Source organism: Coregonus clupeaformis, chromosome 34 (assembly GCF_020615455.1).
Source record: "Coregonus clupeaformis isolate EN_2021a chromosome 34, ASM2061545v1, whole genome shotgun sequence".
Taxonomy (NCBI): Eukaryota; Metazoa; Chordata; class Actinopteri; order Salmoniformes; family Salmonidae; genus Coregonus; species Coregonus clupeaformis.
In genome coordinates, this window is record NC_059225.1 from 33,799,880 (window position 1) to 33,818,641 (window position 18,762).

At 42.5% G+C, this 18,762-nt stretch overlaps 1 protein-coding gene across 2 annotated transcripts in view; it reads left to right on the forward strand.

The window, feature by feature from the left end:
* The window catches only part of LOC121550044 (anion exchange protein 2-like), a 92,699-nt gene that overhangs the window by 41,620 nt on the left and 32,317 nt on the right, over nucleotides 1-18,762 (forward strand). Inside the window, exons 1-3 of one of the 2 annotated variants that reach the window (XM_041862125.2) lie at nucleotides 3,874-3,991; nucleotides 11,551-11,719; nucleotides 14,653-14,858. In XM_041862125.2, the coding sequence (XP_041718059.1) occupies nucleotides 3,965-3,991; nucleotides 11,551-11,719; nucleotides 14,653-14,858 (402 nt within the window). In that variant the 5' untranslated portion in view covers nucleotides 3,874-3,964. Of the gene's footprint in view, nucleotides 1-3,873; nucleotides 3,992-11,550; nucleotides 11,720-14,652; nucleotides 14,859-18,762 lie in introns of those variants that run through there. The other variant, XM_041862124.2, reaches the window with a different exon arrangement.

The window sequence follows — 18,762 nt, forward strand, 5'->3', positions numbered from 1 at the left end:
CCAGCTAATATCCTAACCACCGATCAAGCAACAATATGGACTAAACATTCAAATCCTGTTGCTGCAGGATTATTTTGCTACGACAATACTGGTTAAATTAAGATCCTGCATCTGTACCTCCCTGTTTTTAGAATGTGTGCTGTAGTTCTGTAGCTGAAATACAATGGCACTACTACACGTGTGCGAGTCGAGGAGTGCAGAGGTGCAATGTAAAACATGTACATAGTTTTAGTTGATCTATTTGCACAAATAGAAAGACAATTTGTTTGTTTGTAAGGGTGCTTGTAGCCGCGAGGCAACAAAGCGCAACACACATTGTCAGGGGCGGAGTCTAATTGTAAGTTGTACATACTGTAAATTGTATGTAGGGCTGGGCGATATATCAAATACATTTGATTAATTCGAATGTATGTTTTTCCGCGATATTCCAAATGCCTGTATCACAAGAATCAAGGTTTTGTTATTTTTCGTTTTTTTATGAGTGTTTGTTCTCTTGTCTCCTTCGCTCCTCTGTGCTGTGTACACCTTCCCATTTACACCAGAGATCTGTATATAATGATGCGATGCACGTCTCCGCCCTAACAATGGGAGTCGTTGTCCCAAAGGCGGGAAGGCAGGCGACAAGCTTAGGTCCAAAGTAAACCCATAGAAACGCATTGTCCTTATTTTGGACAGATTTTAGCGAGAGTGATTACACACACACCAAGCCTGTTCCCCTGCCTCTCACACCAACAAAGTTACAAGCAGTTTCAACTCGCTATTTGCATTTGAGGTTTGGTCCAACAGAATCAGTCATATGGACACCAAAACACATTGAGACATTATTTTACTGTAATAGAGGAGAAGTTAACTTTGCGTGCAGAGCAGACACTACTAAAGCGAGAGTATCAATAAACATTGATTCTGGAAAATGAATGCTCAGTTTGTTGCATGCTGCATTTGGGTACCAAGTACCGCTAGCATATTTATAGCCAAAGACTGTTTAATTAGCTGTCTAGTCTGTATTTTATAAATGTGCAATAAGCATAAAACACATTTATATAAGGAATTGGTAACTCTTTCTCATTCAGAGAAATAAGGTAGGCCACTTAATTTCAACGTCTGAACAAAGTGGACAGGCTAACATGCTTTTCAAACAGTTGGAGACAGACAGAAGGGTGTGTTCATAACAATTCAACTGTTCAACCTTGTTAGCTAGCAAATAGATCCAAGTTGGCTAAATTTGAAATGTAAGGATTAGCTGGATTATCACTAGCACGTGGGCTTGAGATTGTTGATGAGACGTGTTAATGTTCTATAGCCTAATGCCTGCTACAAGATGTTAGTCATTATTAGAGAATGTGCATTATTCATGTTTCTAGTTAAATTTGTAACAATAAAGGGCATTTTCATAGACCAACTTGAAAGCCAGATCAGTGATTATTGCAAAAAGAAGCTGGTTAAACTATTTTGATAAAATAATTAAATTATTAGTAGGTCTTATGGTTGTGGAAGGCTAATATTTAGTCTAGATATATCTTCGCAAGCCCTGAAGTCATTAGATTATTTCAAACTGTTTGAAATGCAGTGTATTTGACCTTTTAATTGTACAACAACACTTATTTAGAGAAAACATAAAACATTTATATACACTACCGGTCAAAGGTTTTAGAACACTTACTCATTCAAGGGATTTTCTTAATTTTTTTTACTATTTTCTACACTGTAGAATAATAGTGAAGACATCAAAACTATTAAATAACACATGGAATCATGTAGTAACCAAAAAAGTGTTAAACAAATCAAAATATATTTGAGATTCTTCAAATAGCCACCCGTTGCCTTGATGACAGCTTTGCACACTCTTGGCATTCTCTCAACCAGCTTCACCTGGAAAGCTTTTCCAATGGTCTTGAAGGAGTTCCCACAAATGCTGAGCACTTGTTGGCTGCTTTTCCTTCACTCTGCGGTCAGACTCATCCCAAACCATCTCAATTGGGTTGAGGTTAGGGGATTGTGGAGGCCAGGTCATCTGATGTAGCACTCCATCACTCTACTTCTTGGTGAAATAGCCCTTACACAGCCTGGAGGTGTGTTGGGTCATTGTCCTGTTGAAAAACAAATGATAGTCCCACTAAGCCCAAACCAGATGGGATGGTGTATCGCTGCAGAATGCTGTGGTAGCCATGCTGGTTAAGTGTGCCTTGAATTCTAAATAAATCACAGACAGTGTCACCAGCAAAGCACCCCCACACCATAACACCTCCTCCTCCATGCTTTATGGTGGGAAATACACATGCGGAGATCATCTGTTCACCTACTCTGCGTCTCACATAGACACAGCGGTTGGAACCAAAAATCTCCCATTTGGACTACAGACCAAAGGACACATTTCCACCAGTCTAATGTCCATTGCTCGTGTTTCTTGGCCCAAGCAAGTTTCTTCTTCTTATTGGTGTCCTTTAGTAGTGGTTTCTTTGCAGCAATTCGACCATGAAGGCATGATTCACGCAGTCTCCTCAACAGTTGATGTTGAGATGTGTCTGTTACTTGAACTCTGTGAAGCATTTATTTGGGCTGCAATTTCTGAGGCTGGTAACTCTAATGAACTCATCCTCTGCAGCAGAGGTAACTCTGGGTCTTCCATTCCTGTGGCGGTCCTCATGAGAGCCAGCTTGATGGTTTTTGCGACTGCACTTGAAGAAACTTTCAAAGATCTTGAAATTTTCCGGGTTGACTGACCTTCATGTCTTAAAGTAATGATGGACTGTCGTTTCTCTTTGCTTATTTGAGCTGTTCTTGCCATAATATGGACTTGGTCTTTTACCAAATAGGACTATCTTCTGTATACCACCCCTACCTTGTCACAACACAACTGAATGGCTCAAACACATTAAGAAGGAAAGAAATTCCACAAATTAACTTTTAAGAAGGCATACCTGTTAATTGAAATGCATTCCAGGTGACTACCTCATGCTGGTTGAGAGAATGCCAAGAGTGTGCAAAGCTGTCATCAAGGCAAAGGGTGGCTACTTTGATTTGTTTAACACTTTTTTGGTTACTACATGATTCCATATGTGTTACGTCATGGTTTTGATGACTTCACTATTATTCTACAATGTAGAAAATAGTAAAAATTAAGAAAAACCCTTGAATGATTAGGCGTGTCCAAACTTTTGACTGGTACTGAATATATTTACTGTACATTGTGAATCGCACAGACATTTTAAAAAATAGAGATGATTTGTAAGCCATATTGCCCAGCCCTAGTTGTACGTACTGTAATGTGATATGGATGGGTATTATATGATGATATGGATGGGTATTATATTATGATATGGATGGGTATTATATTATGATATGGATGGGTATTATATTATGATATGGACGGTTGAGGGCTGTGATTTTAATACAGTCTGTTGGGGAATCAGATTTTGCCCAATACATTTAGTTCAATCCATCTCAGGCAGACTGTTGGCAGCCATGAAGCTTCTTCACAATCTCTTACACAGTGGATTCACAGACGGTTGTCACTACATGCACTAGTTGCTATCCAATGGATATGTTTACAACTTAATGGTTGCAGATGATGATTCATTTTCTTGTGCATTCGCACAAAGCTGAAAGTAGAACTGACGAAAGATAAGTCTGTTTGCTGAAGCTGTCATTGGTCATTTTCCTTGCTTCCTTGCCCTTAGTTAATAATTCACCTTTGAAATGAGTGTACAGATGCTTGTATGCTAGGGGAAAGGGAGTGTGTGTGTGTGTGTGTGTGTTTTTAAAGGGAGTTGAGATAATCCTATTTGGAAGGGTCTGTCAATGTTGTGAAACTGGGTGATGTCCTTTTGCTCCCGCGAGTCACTGCCCATTGTCATGTGACTCGGGCAACCGACCGATATGAGACAGAGGTTGAAAAAAGGTGTGTAGTTATTTTTACTTTTTGGTCGCTAAAGATTAAGTGCCGTGAAAACGCCATGGGACTTTGATGGAGTTTCTGTACACAGGAGCAAAGGTGAGTTATGAGTAACACAGGGTAACATACACGGCTAACCAGTTCAACATATTGGAAGAGTCACATGGACATTGATCCCTTTGGGAGCGCCACTCTCCATCTGTGTGGACATGAATAGACTTCACATTTCCTGTTCTATGTCTACATACCAGGTGCAGTATATTGGTTTTAAAAGCTGAACAATTTGAACCTGCAGTACCCTATAGATGTTGTTTACGGGATGCCTTCAGTCAAAAATATAGTAAATAGGCTTACATCCACTTGATGTTTTTCCAGTCACAGTGAACACAATAGAGTAGAATTTATTTTCCTATTCGCCTCACGATATTTGGTGTAGCCCAATATGTGCTTCAGCAGTTTGTTGCACTGTCCACTTCCAAGGCATCTGTGATGGTCTTGTTACAGCCCTTTGACAGGCCATTGTGCGTACATGAACCGAAGACAATTACGTCTCATTGTAATCAGTGATACAGTGCCTTGAGAAAGTATTCATACCCCTTGACTTATTCCACATTTTGTTGTTACAGCCTGAATTCAAAATGGATTAAATATATTTTATCTCAACCATCTACACACAATACCCCATAATGACAGTGAAAACATGTTTTTAGACATTTCTGCAAATTTACTGAAAAAGGAAATATAGAAATATCTCGTTTAGGTAAGTATTCACACCCCTGAGTCAATACTTTGTAGACGCACCTTTTGACGGCAATTACAGCTTTGTGACATCTGGATTTGGGGATGTTCTCCCATTTTTCCTTGGAAATGTTCTCAAGCTCTGTTAAGTTAGATGGGGAGCGGCTGTGAACAGCAATCTTCAAGTCTTTCCACAGATTTTCAATGGTATTCAAGTCTGGGCTTTGGCTGGGCCACTCAAGGACTTTCATATTCTTGTTCTGAAGCCATTCCAGCGTTGCTTTGGCTGTATACTTGGGGTCATTGTCTTGTTGGAACATAAATCTTCACCCCAGTCTAAGGTCGTTTGCACTCTGAAGCATCCCCATAGCATGACCCTGCCACCACCATGCTTCACAGTAGGGATGGTGTTAGACTGGTGATGAGCTATGCCTGGTTTTCTCCAGGCATAGCGCTTTGCATTCAGGGGAAAATAGTTCAATTTTTGTCTCATCAGACCAAATAATCTTTTGCCTCATGAGTTCAGTCTTTCACGTGCCTTTTTGTGAACTCCAGGCGTGCTGTCATGTGCCTTTTTCTCAGGAGTGGCTTCCATCTGGCCACTCGCTCACAAAGCCCAGATTGGTGAAGTGCTGTAGAGACTGTTGTCCTTCTGCCAAGGAACTCTGTATTTCTTTCAAGGTGGTCATTGGGTTCTTGGTCACCTCCCTAACCAAGGTCCTTCTTGCCCGGTTGCTCAGTTCGGTTGGACGGCCAGCTCTTCGCAGAGTCTGGGTAGTTCCATATTTTTTCAATTTCCCAATGATGGAGACCACTGTGCTCTTGAAAACCTTCAACACTCTAGAAATTGATTTAATACCCTTCCACAGATATATGCCTCATCACAATTCTATCTCGGAGATCTACGGATGTTTTACTATAGTTTCTAATTGGACATGCACTGTCGACTTTGGGACCTTATATAGACGTGTTTTTCCTTCTAAATCATGTCCAAACAATTGAATTGGCCACAGGTGGACTCCAATGAATTTGTAGTGACATCTCAAGGATGGGCAAAGGAAATTGCATGCACCTGAGCTCAATTTGGAAGGTGATAGCAAAGGTGTGTGACTACTTATGTGAATGAGATATTTCTGTATTTCATTATCAATATATTTGCAAACATTTTTTTAAACATGTTTTCACTTTGTCATTATGGGAGAAAAAAAATCTGTTTAATCAATTTTGAATTCCGTCTGTAACACAACAAAATGTGGATTTTGTGGAATAACTCCAGGGGTATTAATATTTTCTGAAGGCACTGCAACTGATAGTTACCCCTCAGCTGCCAGCAGATCAGTAGCCATTAACTCTGTGTGAACAGTGTTGGACAGCTAGAAGTGGCATGTGAGTCGTTCCCCAAATGGCACCCTATTCCCTAAATAGTGCACTACTATGTAGGGAATAGGGTGCTATTTGGGACACACCTTTGGTGTAATAGGATTGATCCCACCAGCATGTGGTGAGTCAGACTTTCCCCAGAAGTGACCCCGGAGAGGCTTCAACTTTCAAGGAAGGTGTCTGGCATGATAAATCGTCAGCCTCGTTTGTTTGTTTGTCCCTCATAAAAGGATTAGAATTAAGAGTCCCCGCACCCCAACCCCCTTCCTCCTCTTCATGTCACAGTATGACTCATCCAATGTCTCTCACAGCCTTATCTCTCTCTTATGGCTATAATCAGCAAGGTCATGCAAGGGATATCACAATATTACATCATCACTATCACATTATCAGTGTGGGAAGGGAAGCTTCAGCATTTGTGGGCTACCCCTCAATAACATGTGATGTATGTAGGGTAAACTCAGTCTTGTCCTAGTTGTCTGTAGTTAAGCTTACTTGTTAGACTTGTCCAATAGTGTTCGTAGGACAGTTGGGTTTAATCGGTCACTTCAAAGCCCAACAAGTGAAGGAAAAGCAACTGTGAGATTAATGTTGGCCTGTTTACCTGGTCATACCACTGGGAAGAGTGGTCATATATATTTACACTCAAGGCATTACTCTTCCATAGCTTCCCCACATATCCTCGTCTGGCCTGCTGCTGCAGGAATGCAGTGACTCAACACTCAACAGCCCTGAGTGTTGCTGACTGTGTGGGATTTGAGCCACCTCTCGGCTCCTACAATCCTCTCTACAGCTTATGTGTAGGTGACCAGCTGAGTACTGATTAGCCTACAGACTTTGCATGTAACAAACCTGTGTACATTAAACAGACGGTAGGGGGTATATTGCATTACTGAGATATTTCAGCTTGCCTAAACTATTTTTCTTATTTTAGTTTACTGCAGTGTTTCCCAACCTGTGGCTTTATGCTGCACACCAAACATGTCCCTATGAATTTATTTAGTGTAAATGACCTCTATCTCTTCTGATACATACTGCATATCATCTATTTTCTGTGACAAATGTTTTCATAGACGAAATGGGGTTTATTTCAGTTGTTTACTCATGTTGATTAATTTGTGTGTACCCATCTTATGAGTGTCCCGCAAATCTGGGTTAGACATATTTTGTTAGCTCCGGTAAAATTGATCTTTACTTTTGAATGGTTTTTAATGTCATGTGCACAAGTACAGTGAAATGCCTTTCTTGCAAGCTCCAAACCAACAATGCCGTAATCAATATCAATGTAGCACTATAAATAACATAAGCTAGAACAAAACCCACGAGAAATAAAAGTGAGAAATAAGAAGAACAGGAGAAAGTAAGAAGCTACGGTGTATATACAGGGTCAGTTCCAATACCCTATTTACAATGTGCAGGGATACTGGAGTGAATGGGGTAGCTATGTATAGGGGTAAGGTCACACTAGGCATCAGGATATATGATAAACAGAGTAGCAGCAGCGTAAATGGGGAGTGTGTGTGTGTAGAGTCAGTATAAATGTGTGTCATGTTATGTGTGTGTTGGAGTGTCAGTGTGTGTGAGTTTGTACATTCCAGTGAGTGTGCATAGAAAGTGCAAAAATAACATACAAGGGTCAACTCAGATAGTCCGTGTCGCCATTCTGTTAGCTATTTAGCAGTCATATGGCTTGGGGATAGAAGCTGTTCATGAGCCTGTTGGTGTCAGACTTTGTGTCAGACTTGCAGTGCGGAAGCAGAGAGAACAGTCTATGGCTTGGGTGGCTGGAGTGTTTAATGATTTTCCCGGGCCTTCCTTTCACACCTTCTTATATAGAGGTCCTGGATGGCAGGGCACTCGGCCCCAGTGATGTACTGGGCTGTCCGCACCACCCTCTGTAGCGACATGCGATCGAGGGTGGTGCTGTTGCCATACCAAGCAGTGATGCAGCAAGTCAAGATGCTCTCAATGGTGCAGCTGTATAACGTTTTGAGGATTTAAGGGCCCATGCCAAACCTTTTTGGTTTAGGCTAGAGACAAGCGGTTTTCTGCACTGTAAAGGTGCAACGACAAAATTAGATATTTGAAAGCTTCCTCTATGTATCTTTTACATTTTCCACCAAGGCAGATTTGATTTCTCTTCTCACTTGTGTGTGGGGTTCAATGTTTATTTTGATGACATTTTCGGCTACCTACTTAGTACCTAGGCACTTTGTGGGCAGGCTGCCCCAAACCTCCAGTATAGCCATAATAAAGCTATGACAACCACAGGTCTGTGAGTGTACATGGTATCTACAGTATCACCAACCTCTGTTTGTTCCTTACTTGAGGGCACTGAGGGTATTGTGGAGGTCACTCTTGCAATCGTAGGATTGACACGATACCAGTATTGCGATACTACGATAGCTGATTTAACATGGCAAAAAGGAAAACACAAAGCAGACTAAACTCCTTGATCCTTTAAAAAACCTACTGTTTATAAAATATTGTGTGCTATAGCTTGGAAAAGAAACATGTGATTCTGGGTGACAACATAACGCTGCTTGTTTCCAACATTAGGACTGTTTTCCTCAGGATATGTTCCAACATCTAGTGGAAAGCCTTCCCAGAAGAGTGGAGGCTGTTATAGCAGCAAAGGGGGGACCAACTCCATATTAATGCCCTTAATTTTGGAATGAGATGTTCGACGAGCTGGTGTCCACATACTTTTAGTCATGTAGTGTGTACCGAGGTTAAAATAAGGAGGGAGATGAAGGTGAGGTATTGTTTGAGTGCCATTCAAACACTGCTTGCCCTTTCAGGTGCGTTTGGTTTGTCCTCAGAGAGAATGAACGCAGTCCTGTTTATTCTACAATGCCACAATCAAAGGAGATAGGTTAGTGCCAGGCTGGGAGATATGGGTACGTACGATTTAGGGCATCACACGGCCAAGGTGGGCGTGGGGGGAGGGCTATCTGCTCATTCCTGTGTTTTATGGAGGTGTTGAGATTCAGAGCGGCAGAGTGTCGCCGTAGACGAGGACATTGCCACTTGTCTCCAAAACACCACTCCTGACTCCACTCATACCTCAAGTCCTCCTATTGCACCATGAGTGAGGTAAGTCCCTCAAATCACTGATGGAAGAGAAAGAGAGCATATTGTTTGTCTTTTTACTGATGGTTCTTTTGTTGCGATTTTTCCTATCCTTGAATCGGTTTGCCTTGGCTGGGCTCACCTTTCCTCAGTGTTGCAGTGGTTTAGCCAGACCGTCCGCGGTTTGTTGTTGCACACGTTTTTGGTCGTGGAAAATAGTTTCACCCCTTTGGCAATCCCTCACACATCCTCTACAGCTCTAGAGATTGACTGTGAAGTGTTGTGAGAGTGTACAGTAATAAGCAAGAATCTGTCTTCACTTCTCCTAGTTCCTAGTGCGTGTGAGTGGGGATGTGTTTTTCGGGTAGAATTGGCTAAGATTATTCTAACTGAATGATGATGCTTTATTTTATTACGTGGATGAGATCGGCAGCACTTTCATAGTCTACTCTTGGATGAATTGCCCATCAACTGGCATTCAGGTATTGAATGCATTCGATAGGACTTCAGACTGGAAAAACCTTCCAGATTTTAGATTTGTATCTTACAGGTCCATAAACTGGAGACGGTCACAGAAAGCAGCTCTCAAACCGGCACTTCAACTCCATTAATGAACAATAGGACTCTGTGTTTGTAGGTGATCTGTGTTTGACAGAGTTGACTAAGGTAAGGGTGAGGCCCATGCAGCCTACCTGAGCAACTTCTTGTGGAACTGTCTGAATGGACCTTTTGACGGTTGAGGAGGAGTTTCACGTTGGGTCAACATTGAATGTTTGTGAAGGGGCCCCTCACTCTCTACCACACATAGACACTGTCAGAGATTTGTCAGAGAGGTTCAATTTTTTACACCTGTTTGTGGTATGTGTGCATTTACTACAGTAGTTAGTTCACACAGTAACTCCATAACATAGTAGCCAGTGCTGTGAAGATAAACAGAGTATGTCTTAAAAAATCTATTTTCTTTCTTCCCTATATTTTACACATGCAGCAGCCCCGTTACTAACACTTTTTGAATGAAAGGTAGATAATGGCCATAATCACTCCATCATGGAGTGATATATTTTTTTTGGTGTCTTTTGGTCTAGGATGGATGAGTAGGCAAAACCCGTTGTCCAGACTCCAGTCATACAGACCGACAGGGAGCGTGAGGTGGAATAATCGGATCTCATCAGCCAATGTTATTTTTTCTGTCCCCCTCGAGTGCAGGAGAGAATTTGATCTACCGATGACGTGTTAAATGGCCTGAGAAAGGGTTTGAAGGGGCGTCAAATGAGGCATGATGCCGCGACTGTTTGGCCAGTGTCACAGGAGGGAACGCGCTCAGTGAGGAGCTGCACGATCTCTACTGTAGCCACGGCAACATCTGCTTTGCCTTAAGGCTGGACAGAGGAGACGAGGAGAGGATCCCCCTCTTTGTTGGGATTGAGTTCACCTGCTACACCTCTGCAGCCCGTCTTTATCACAACACGCCCCCAGCAGAGGAGGTCTGCAGCCTGATCTAGCACCCTGCTGCTGGGCAAAACAGATCACTTACAGTACCTCAGGGTTTCCTAGCCCTCTCCTCGGAGACCAGCAGAACTTTTACATATTTGTTGTAGCCCAGAACGGGCATACATTATTCAATTAGTCAAGGGCTTGATTATTAGTTGACTAATCGAAACCGGTGTGTCAGTGCAGGGCTACAATAAAATGTGTGAAACATCTGGTGGTCTCAGAGGAGAGGGCAGGAAAGTACTGACTTAACTCCCCAGGTTGTACATCATACCACTAATCATTCATGACCATCCATAGCGCCACCCTGTCCAAGTCATTGATCAGATCTTGTAGAGTAGTCAGTGTTGAGTTTGAAGCTACTGTACTATTTGGAACCCAAGACCACAATCTTGTCTTTTTATTTGATTTTTTTCATTGGAATGACTAGTACTCCCTCTAGTGTCAGTTTGGTGCGAGTTGCATGGATTTGAAATAAGCATGAATGGAGTCAGGAAACAACCTCATATAGCAAACCTGAATAAAGTGATAGGCTAAAATGGACAATTCTCCAATTCTTGGCACTTCATGTTGATCTGAAAGAATTGGATAGGTATTAGCAATATAGTAATGGCTTTAACTTGACAGCTAGTAGACTAGATGGAATTTTCGCCATGCTGGTTACATCTATCCAAACCTTTCATATTTTTTTATATTCATATTTACATAAGTGGCTAGGGGTTGTTTCTGAATGGGGCCTATAACATCATGACTTTTTCTCAATAAAATGTTTTCCTTGATTCCTCTCATCCTCTCTTTTCACCTTTTCAAAATCCATTGGAGAAGATGGGAGGAACCTTTGACCTTTTCCAATTGAAAAGAGAGAAGGTGATGGGATGCGAGAAATCACAGAAAGACTAATTGAGATGGAGCCAATATCTTATCCCCTTGTGTCCCATGACTAATTTGACCCTCTCCTCCCTCTCTTCCTCTCTCAGCCGGAGGCGCCGTCAGCCTCGTCCCTGCGAGGGGCGCAGCGGGCGAATGAGGAGGATGAAGGGGACCTGAACAAAGCCCTGGGGGTCCACAGGTTCCAGCAGATCATCAGCCCTGCCCCCAGGGTCCCCGACGAGCAGCACCGCACCTACAATGAAGAGGACTTTGAATGTAAACACACACACATACACACTTGTACACACAGGACATTCACACGCTTAGAAATGGTTCATATACACTATATATACAAAAGTATCTGGACACCCCTTCAAATAGTGTATTCCGCTATTTCAGCCACACCCGTTGCTGACAGGTGTATAAAATTGAGCACACATCCATGCAATCTTCAAATACAAACATTGGCAGTAGAATGGCCTTACTGAAGAGCTCAGTGACTTTCAACGTGGCACCGTCATAGGATGCCACCTTTCCAACAAGTCACTTCGTCAAAATTCTGCCCTACTAGAGCTTCCCCGGTCAACTGTAAGTGCTGTTATTGTGAAGTGGAAACATCTAGGAGCAACAACGGCTCAGCCATGAAGTGGTAGGCAACACAGGCTCACAGAACGGGACCGCCGAGGGCTGACGTACATAGCGCGTAAAAATTGTCTGTCCTCGGTTACAACACTCACTACCGAGTTCCAAGCTGCCTCTGGAGGCAACGTCAGCACAATAACTGTTCGTCGGGAGCTTCATGAAATGGGTTTCCATGGCCGAGCAGCCGCACACAAGCCTAAGATCACCATGCGCAATGCCAAGCGTCGGATGGAGTGGTGTAAAGCTCGCCGCCATTGGACTCTGGAGCAGTGGAAACGCGTTCTCTGGAGTGATGAATCGCGTTTCACCATCTGGCAGTCCGACGGACGAATCTGGGTTTGGCGAATGCCATGAGAACTTTACCTGCCTGAATGCATAGGAGGAGGAATAATGGTCTGGGGCAGTTTTTTATGGTTTGGGCTAGGCCTCTTAGTTCCAGTGAAGGGAAATCTTAACGCTACAGCATACAATGGCATTCTAGATGATTCTGTGCTTCCAACTTTGTGGCAACAGTTTGGGGAAGGCCCTTTCCTGTTTCAGCATGACAATGCTCCCGTGCACAAAAGCGAGGTCCATACAGAAATTATTTGTTGAGATCGGTGTGGAAGAACTTGACTGGCCTGCACAGAGCCCTGACCTCAACCCCATCGAACACCTTTGGGATGAATTGGAACTCAAACTGCGAGCCAGGCCTAATCGCCCAACATCAGTGCCCGACCTCACTAATGCTCTTGTGGCTGAATGGAAGCAAGTCCCCGCAGCAATGTTCCAACATCTAGTGGAAAGCCTTCCCAGAAGAGTGGAGGCTGTTATAGCAGCAAAGGGGGGACCAACTCAATATTAATGCCAATGATTTTGGAATGACATGTTCAACAAGCAGGTGTCCACATACTTATGGTCATGTAGTGTACTTTTGCAGAAATTGTGAATCGTAAATTTAAAACAGTTGATTTATTGATTTAAATTAGTCGCTCCCTGAAAACGACAGAAAATGATTGAAATTTGAAATTGTGTTTTTTACCAAGCAGAGACACAGAGCTACAAAATGGTATATCATACATTGCATTTAAGGGAACAATGGGAAAGTAATTCTGCTTTGAAAGTTGATCAACTTGTAATCTCACTTTTGAGAAAATGGCCTTTGAATGTTTTGGTTCTTACTGAAGAGCTGTTCTTTGTCTACACCCATTTAGCATCGTTCACACCCTCTTAAGCTTTAGCCCCACCCATCTCGTTTAGCTCTCGGAGCGTTCAGAGCGCACACTTGACGCTCTGGCCGATGAGTAGGGTTGATCCGAGCATTCTTACCTCACAACGGCAGTAAAGCACCCAAGCTAACTGGCTAACATTGGCTAGCTTGCTATTTACTTTCAGACACAAAATTGGGATTATGGTTAATTGTTTATCGCTTTTTTGCCGACGTTTACTTACACCGGCCATATTCAACAGGTGTTGTGCATTCGTAAATTCATCAGTTATTCTGCGCTCTGGCATACTCAGACTGAATTTACGAATGCACCCGAAATGGTTACTTGCATAGTGGAGTCTTTTGTTAAGACATGTAGCTAGCTAGCTAGGTAAACAACGTGTAAAATCATACACGTCACGTAACGTTACCTAGTGAGCCAGCTAACGTTAGCTAGTTAAACAATGAACCATAGTCCCAACTCATGTCGTTACTACCCTGCATGAATCTGCTGGGAGCTAACCAACCAGGTTCAATGTTAGCTAGCTAACATTAGGCTCTAACTAGCCAAGCAAACGGCTCTGAGATACGAATAATAACATCATACACGTAACGTTAGCTAGCGAGCCAGCCAGCTAGCTAACATTAGGCTCAAGTCTAACTAGCCAAGCAAATGGCTCTGAGATACGAATAATAACATCATACACGTAACGTTAGCTAGCTAACAGTACACTTTCACTTGAAATGAAACCACTTTCTGTCAAAATTAGAAACGTGTAATATCTGAAAATGTAGCTAGCTAGACTATCTTACCCATATACATCATCATGCATGATTGACGCGTCTCCCTTAGTTTGAAGATGTAATCAGGAGAGTTTTCTCCATCTCTATAGCTATCGTACTCTAATTCCACTGATTTCAAAACTCAATCTTTCAGAAAGTGGAGAGCAACACTTATGCAGCTCCACTACACAATACATTTTTTTTAAAGCCACGTTAGACAGGATTACATACACATACTGACCAGCTCAAATAGACAGAAGCCTTCTATATGGCAGACCAATCCGAACTCCTCTCTCGGCATGTCCAGCCCACTCATTATCTCAACCTGTCTTTTTTTCTGTGGCTTAACCAACTAGGCACGTAATTTAACAATTTTATTCGTATTTACAGATGGCATACAAGTTTGTTATTAAGGCACATTAAAGTTCACATGTTCCAGAAGGCATTTCTGCCAAGAAAAGCATTTTGATAAAGATTTTAAAAAGTTTACGTTCAAATGGCTCTCCTGTGAAGTAGTGACCTACGACACACGCCTAGTTTCCTGAAACGAGTCACTTATAAACCACTAACTCTTTATAACCACTGAATCTTCCTGCAGACCACCGTCACTCCTCGCACCACATCCACCATCCCCTGTCCAAGCTGCACTTCGAAGGGAGGAGGAAGAAGAGCGGCAAGAAGAAAAACAAGGAAAGAGACCGCAAGGATAGCAGCACTACTATTGAGGAAGGAGAGGATGAGGAAGATAATGAGGAAGAGGGTGGAGAGCGCCACACCCATCTCTCTGAGACAGAAGATGTGCAGGTAATTACAGTGACACCTCAGCAAACCAAAACGGGTTCTGTCAAAGTTCTCAATACATTCGTCAGGTCGTGGCAAATGTTCTCATAACACAAAAACTGGCCAGTGGTGTTCATTCTAGAATGTTTTTATAAAACATTTGCCTGATGTTGCAAGAACGTTCTCAGAACACATTTAATCTGTTCTTTAAAGGTTCCCAGAATGTTTCATTAGGTTGTGGGAGCAGTCTGGTGGAAACATTGTGGAGACAAAAGGTACAGTACCAGTCGAAAGTTTGGACACATCTACTCATTCCAGGGTTTTTCTTTATTTGTACTAGTTTCTATATTGTGGAATAATAGTGAAGACATCAAAACTATGAAATAACACATATGGAATCATGTAGTAACGAAAAAAGTGTTAAACAAATCAAAATATATTTTGTATTTAAGATTCTTCAAATAGCCACCCTTTGCCTTGATGACAGCTTTGCACACTCTTGGCATTCTCTCAACCAGCTTCACCTGGAATGCTTTCCCAACAGTCTTGAAGGAGTTCCCACATATGCTGAGCACTTGTTGGCTGCTTTTCCTTCACTCTGCGGTCAGACTCATCCCAAACCATCTCAATTGGGTTGAGTTCGGGGATTGTGGAGGCCAGATCTTCTGATGCAGCACTCCATCACTCTCCTTCTTGGTAAAATAGCCCTTACACAGCCTGGAGGTGTGATGGATCATTGTCCTGTTGAAAAACAAATGAAAGTCCCACTAAGCCCAAACCAGATGAGATGGCGTATCGCTGCAGAATGCTGTGGTAGCCATGCTGGTTAAGTATGCCTTGAATTCTAAATAAATCACAGACAGTGTCACCAGCAAAGCACCCCCACACCATAACACCTCCTCCTCCATGCTTTACGGTGGGAAATAAACATGCAGAGATCATCCGTTCACCCACACCTTGTCTCAAAGCCACGGCGCTTGGAACCAAAAATCTCAGATTTTGACTCCAGACCAAAGGACAAATTTCCACCGGTCTAATGTCCATTGCTCGTGTTTCTTGGCCCAAGCAATTCTCTTCTTCTTATTGGTGTCCTTTAGTAGTGGTTTCTTTGCAGCAATTCGACCATGAAGGCCTCTCTCATCTCTCATCTGAACAGTTGATGTTGAGATGTCTGTTACTTGAACTCTGTGAAGCATTTATTTGGGCTGCAATTTCTGATGCTGGGAACTTTAATGAACTTATCCTCTGCAGCAGAGGTAACTCTGGGTCTTCCATTCCTGTGGCGGTCCTCATGAGAGCCAGTTTCATCATAGCGCTTGATGGTTTTTGCGACTCCACTTGAAGAAACTTTTAAAGTTCTTGAAATGTTCCGTATTGACTGACCTTCATGTCTTAAAGTAATGATGGACTGTCGTTTCTCTTTGCTTATTTGAGCTGTTCTTGCCATAATATGGACTTGGTCTTTTACCAAATAGGGCTATCTTCTGTATACCCCCCTACCTTGTCACAACACAACTGATTGGCTCAAACACATTAAATTCCACAAATTAACTTTTAGCAAGGCACACCTGTTAATTGAAATGCATTCCTCATGAAGCTGGATGAGAGAATGCCAAGAGTGTGCAAAGCTGACATCAAGGCAAAGGGTGGCTATTTGAAGAATCACAAATATAAAATATATTTTGATTTGATTAACACTTTTTTTGTTGCTATATGATTCCATATGTGTTATTTCATAGTTTTGATGTCTATTATTCTACAATGTAAAAATAAAGAAAAACCCTTGAATAAGTAGGTGTCCAAACCTTTGACTGGTAGTGTATATACAGTGCATTCGGAAAGTATTCAGACCCCTTGACTTTTTCCACATTTTGTTACGTTACAGCCTTATTCTAAAACGGATTACATGTTTTTTTTCTTCTCATCAATCTACACACCATACCCCATAAAGACAAAGCAATAACAGGTTTGTAGAAATGTTTGCTAATTTATTACAAATAAAAAACAGAAATACCTTATTGACGTAAGTATTCAGACCATTTGCTATGAGACTCGAAATTGAGCTCAGGTGCATCCTGTTTCCATTGATCATACTTGATGTTTCTACAACTTGATTGTAATCAAACTGTGGTAAATTGAATTGATTGGACGTGATTTGGTAAGGCACACACCTGTCTATATAAGGTCCCACAGTTGACAGTGCATGTCAGCGCAAAAACCAAGCCATGAGGTTGAAGGAATTGTCCGTAGAGCTCCGAGACAGGATTGTGTCAAGGCACAGATCTGGGGTAGGGTACCAAAAAATGTCTGGAGCATTGAAGGTCCCCAAGAACACAGTGGCCATCATTCTTAAATGGAAGAAGTTTGGAACCACCAAGACTCTTCCTAGAGCTGGCCGCCCAGCCAAACTGAGCAATCGGGGGAGAAGGGCCTAAGTCAGGGAGGTGACCAAGAACGCGATGGTCACTCTGACAGAGCTCTAGAGTTTCTCTGTGGAGATGGAAGAACCTTCCAGAAGGACAACCATCTCTGCAGTACTCCACCAATCAGACCTTTATGGTAGAGTCGCCGGACGGAAGCCACTCTTCAGTAAAAGGCACATGACAGCCTGCTTGGAGTTTGCCAAAAGGCACCTAAAGGACTCTCAGACCATGAGAAACAAGATTCTCTGGTCCGATGAAACCAAGATTGAAGTCTTTGGTCTGAATGCCAATCGTCACGTCTGGAGGAAACCTGGCCCCATTCCTACGGTGAAGCATGGTGGTGGCAGCATAATGCCGTGTAGATGTTTTTCAGCGGCAGGGACTGGGAGACTAGTCAGGATCGAGGGAAAGATTAACCAATCAAGGTACAGAGAGATCCTTGATGAAAATCTGCTCCAGAGCGCTCAGGACTGGGACGAAGGTTCACCTTCCAACAGGACCCTAAGCACACAGCCAAGACAATGCAGGAGTGGCTTCAGGACAAGTCTCTGAATGTCCTTGAGTGGCCCAGCCAGAGCCCGGACTTGAACCCGATCGAACAACTCTGGAGAGACCTGAAAATAGCTGTGCAGCAACGCTCCCCATCCAACCTGACAGATCTTGAGATCATCTGCAGAGAAGAATGGGAGAAACTCCCCAAATACATGTGTGCCAAGATTGTAGCGTCGTATCCAAGAAGATCCGATGCTGTAATCGCTGCCAAAGGTGCTTTAACAAAGTACTGAGTAAAGGGTCTGAATACTTATTTAAATGTGATATTTCCGTTTTTTATTTTTAATACATTTGCAAACAATGTCTACACCTGTTTTTGCTCTGTCATTATGGGGTATTGTGTATAGATTGATCCATTTTTAGAATAAAGCTATAACGAAACAAAATGTGGAAAAAGTCAAGGGGTCTGAATACTTTCCGAATATATATATATATTGTGACGTCACGAGAGGCTACACAGCTTTCAGCGGGATTGCTCAAGTAGTGCAAGGAGACCAGGTTCAAACAAAACAAGGATTTTATTATAGGTCTTGGGAAATTAACGAAAATATAACAAAATTCTGTTCTCTTGTGGCTCTTTAAGGGTTAACAGTTCAGGGATGTCTCTTCCACATCCAAAATCATAATTCTCACTCGCTCAGATAACTTTTCCCCAGCCTTACTGTAGTCCACGTTGCAGCTAGTGGCCAACCCAGCAAAAAGTCCTTCCAAATGTCTCTCACGTATTTCCACCGGTGCATATATCCAAAGGTGAGTATTTCCCAAAGGTAAGTATCTCCAAATCCTTATATTCCTCATGGAAGTGGACGTGCAGCACTCTTGTCCTCCAGAGAGCCCAGCTTGGAGACTGTGTCTCTTCCCTTTCCAAACCTTCAGCTCATCAGCTCCTCATTTGTTCCAGCTGCGTGGGAAGATTGGCCATAGAGGGTGGAGTTCCCGACCATACCAGCAGA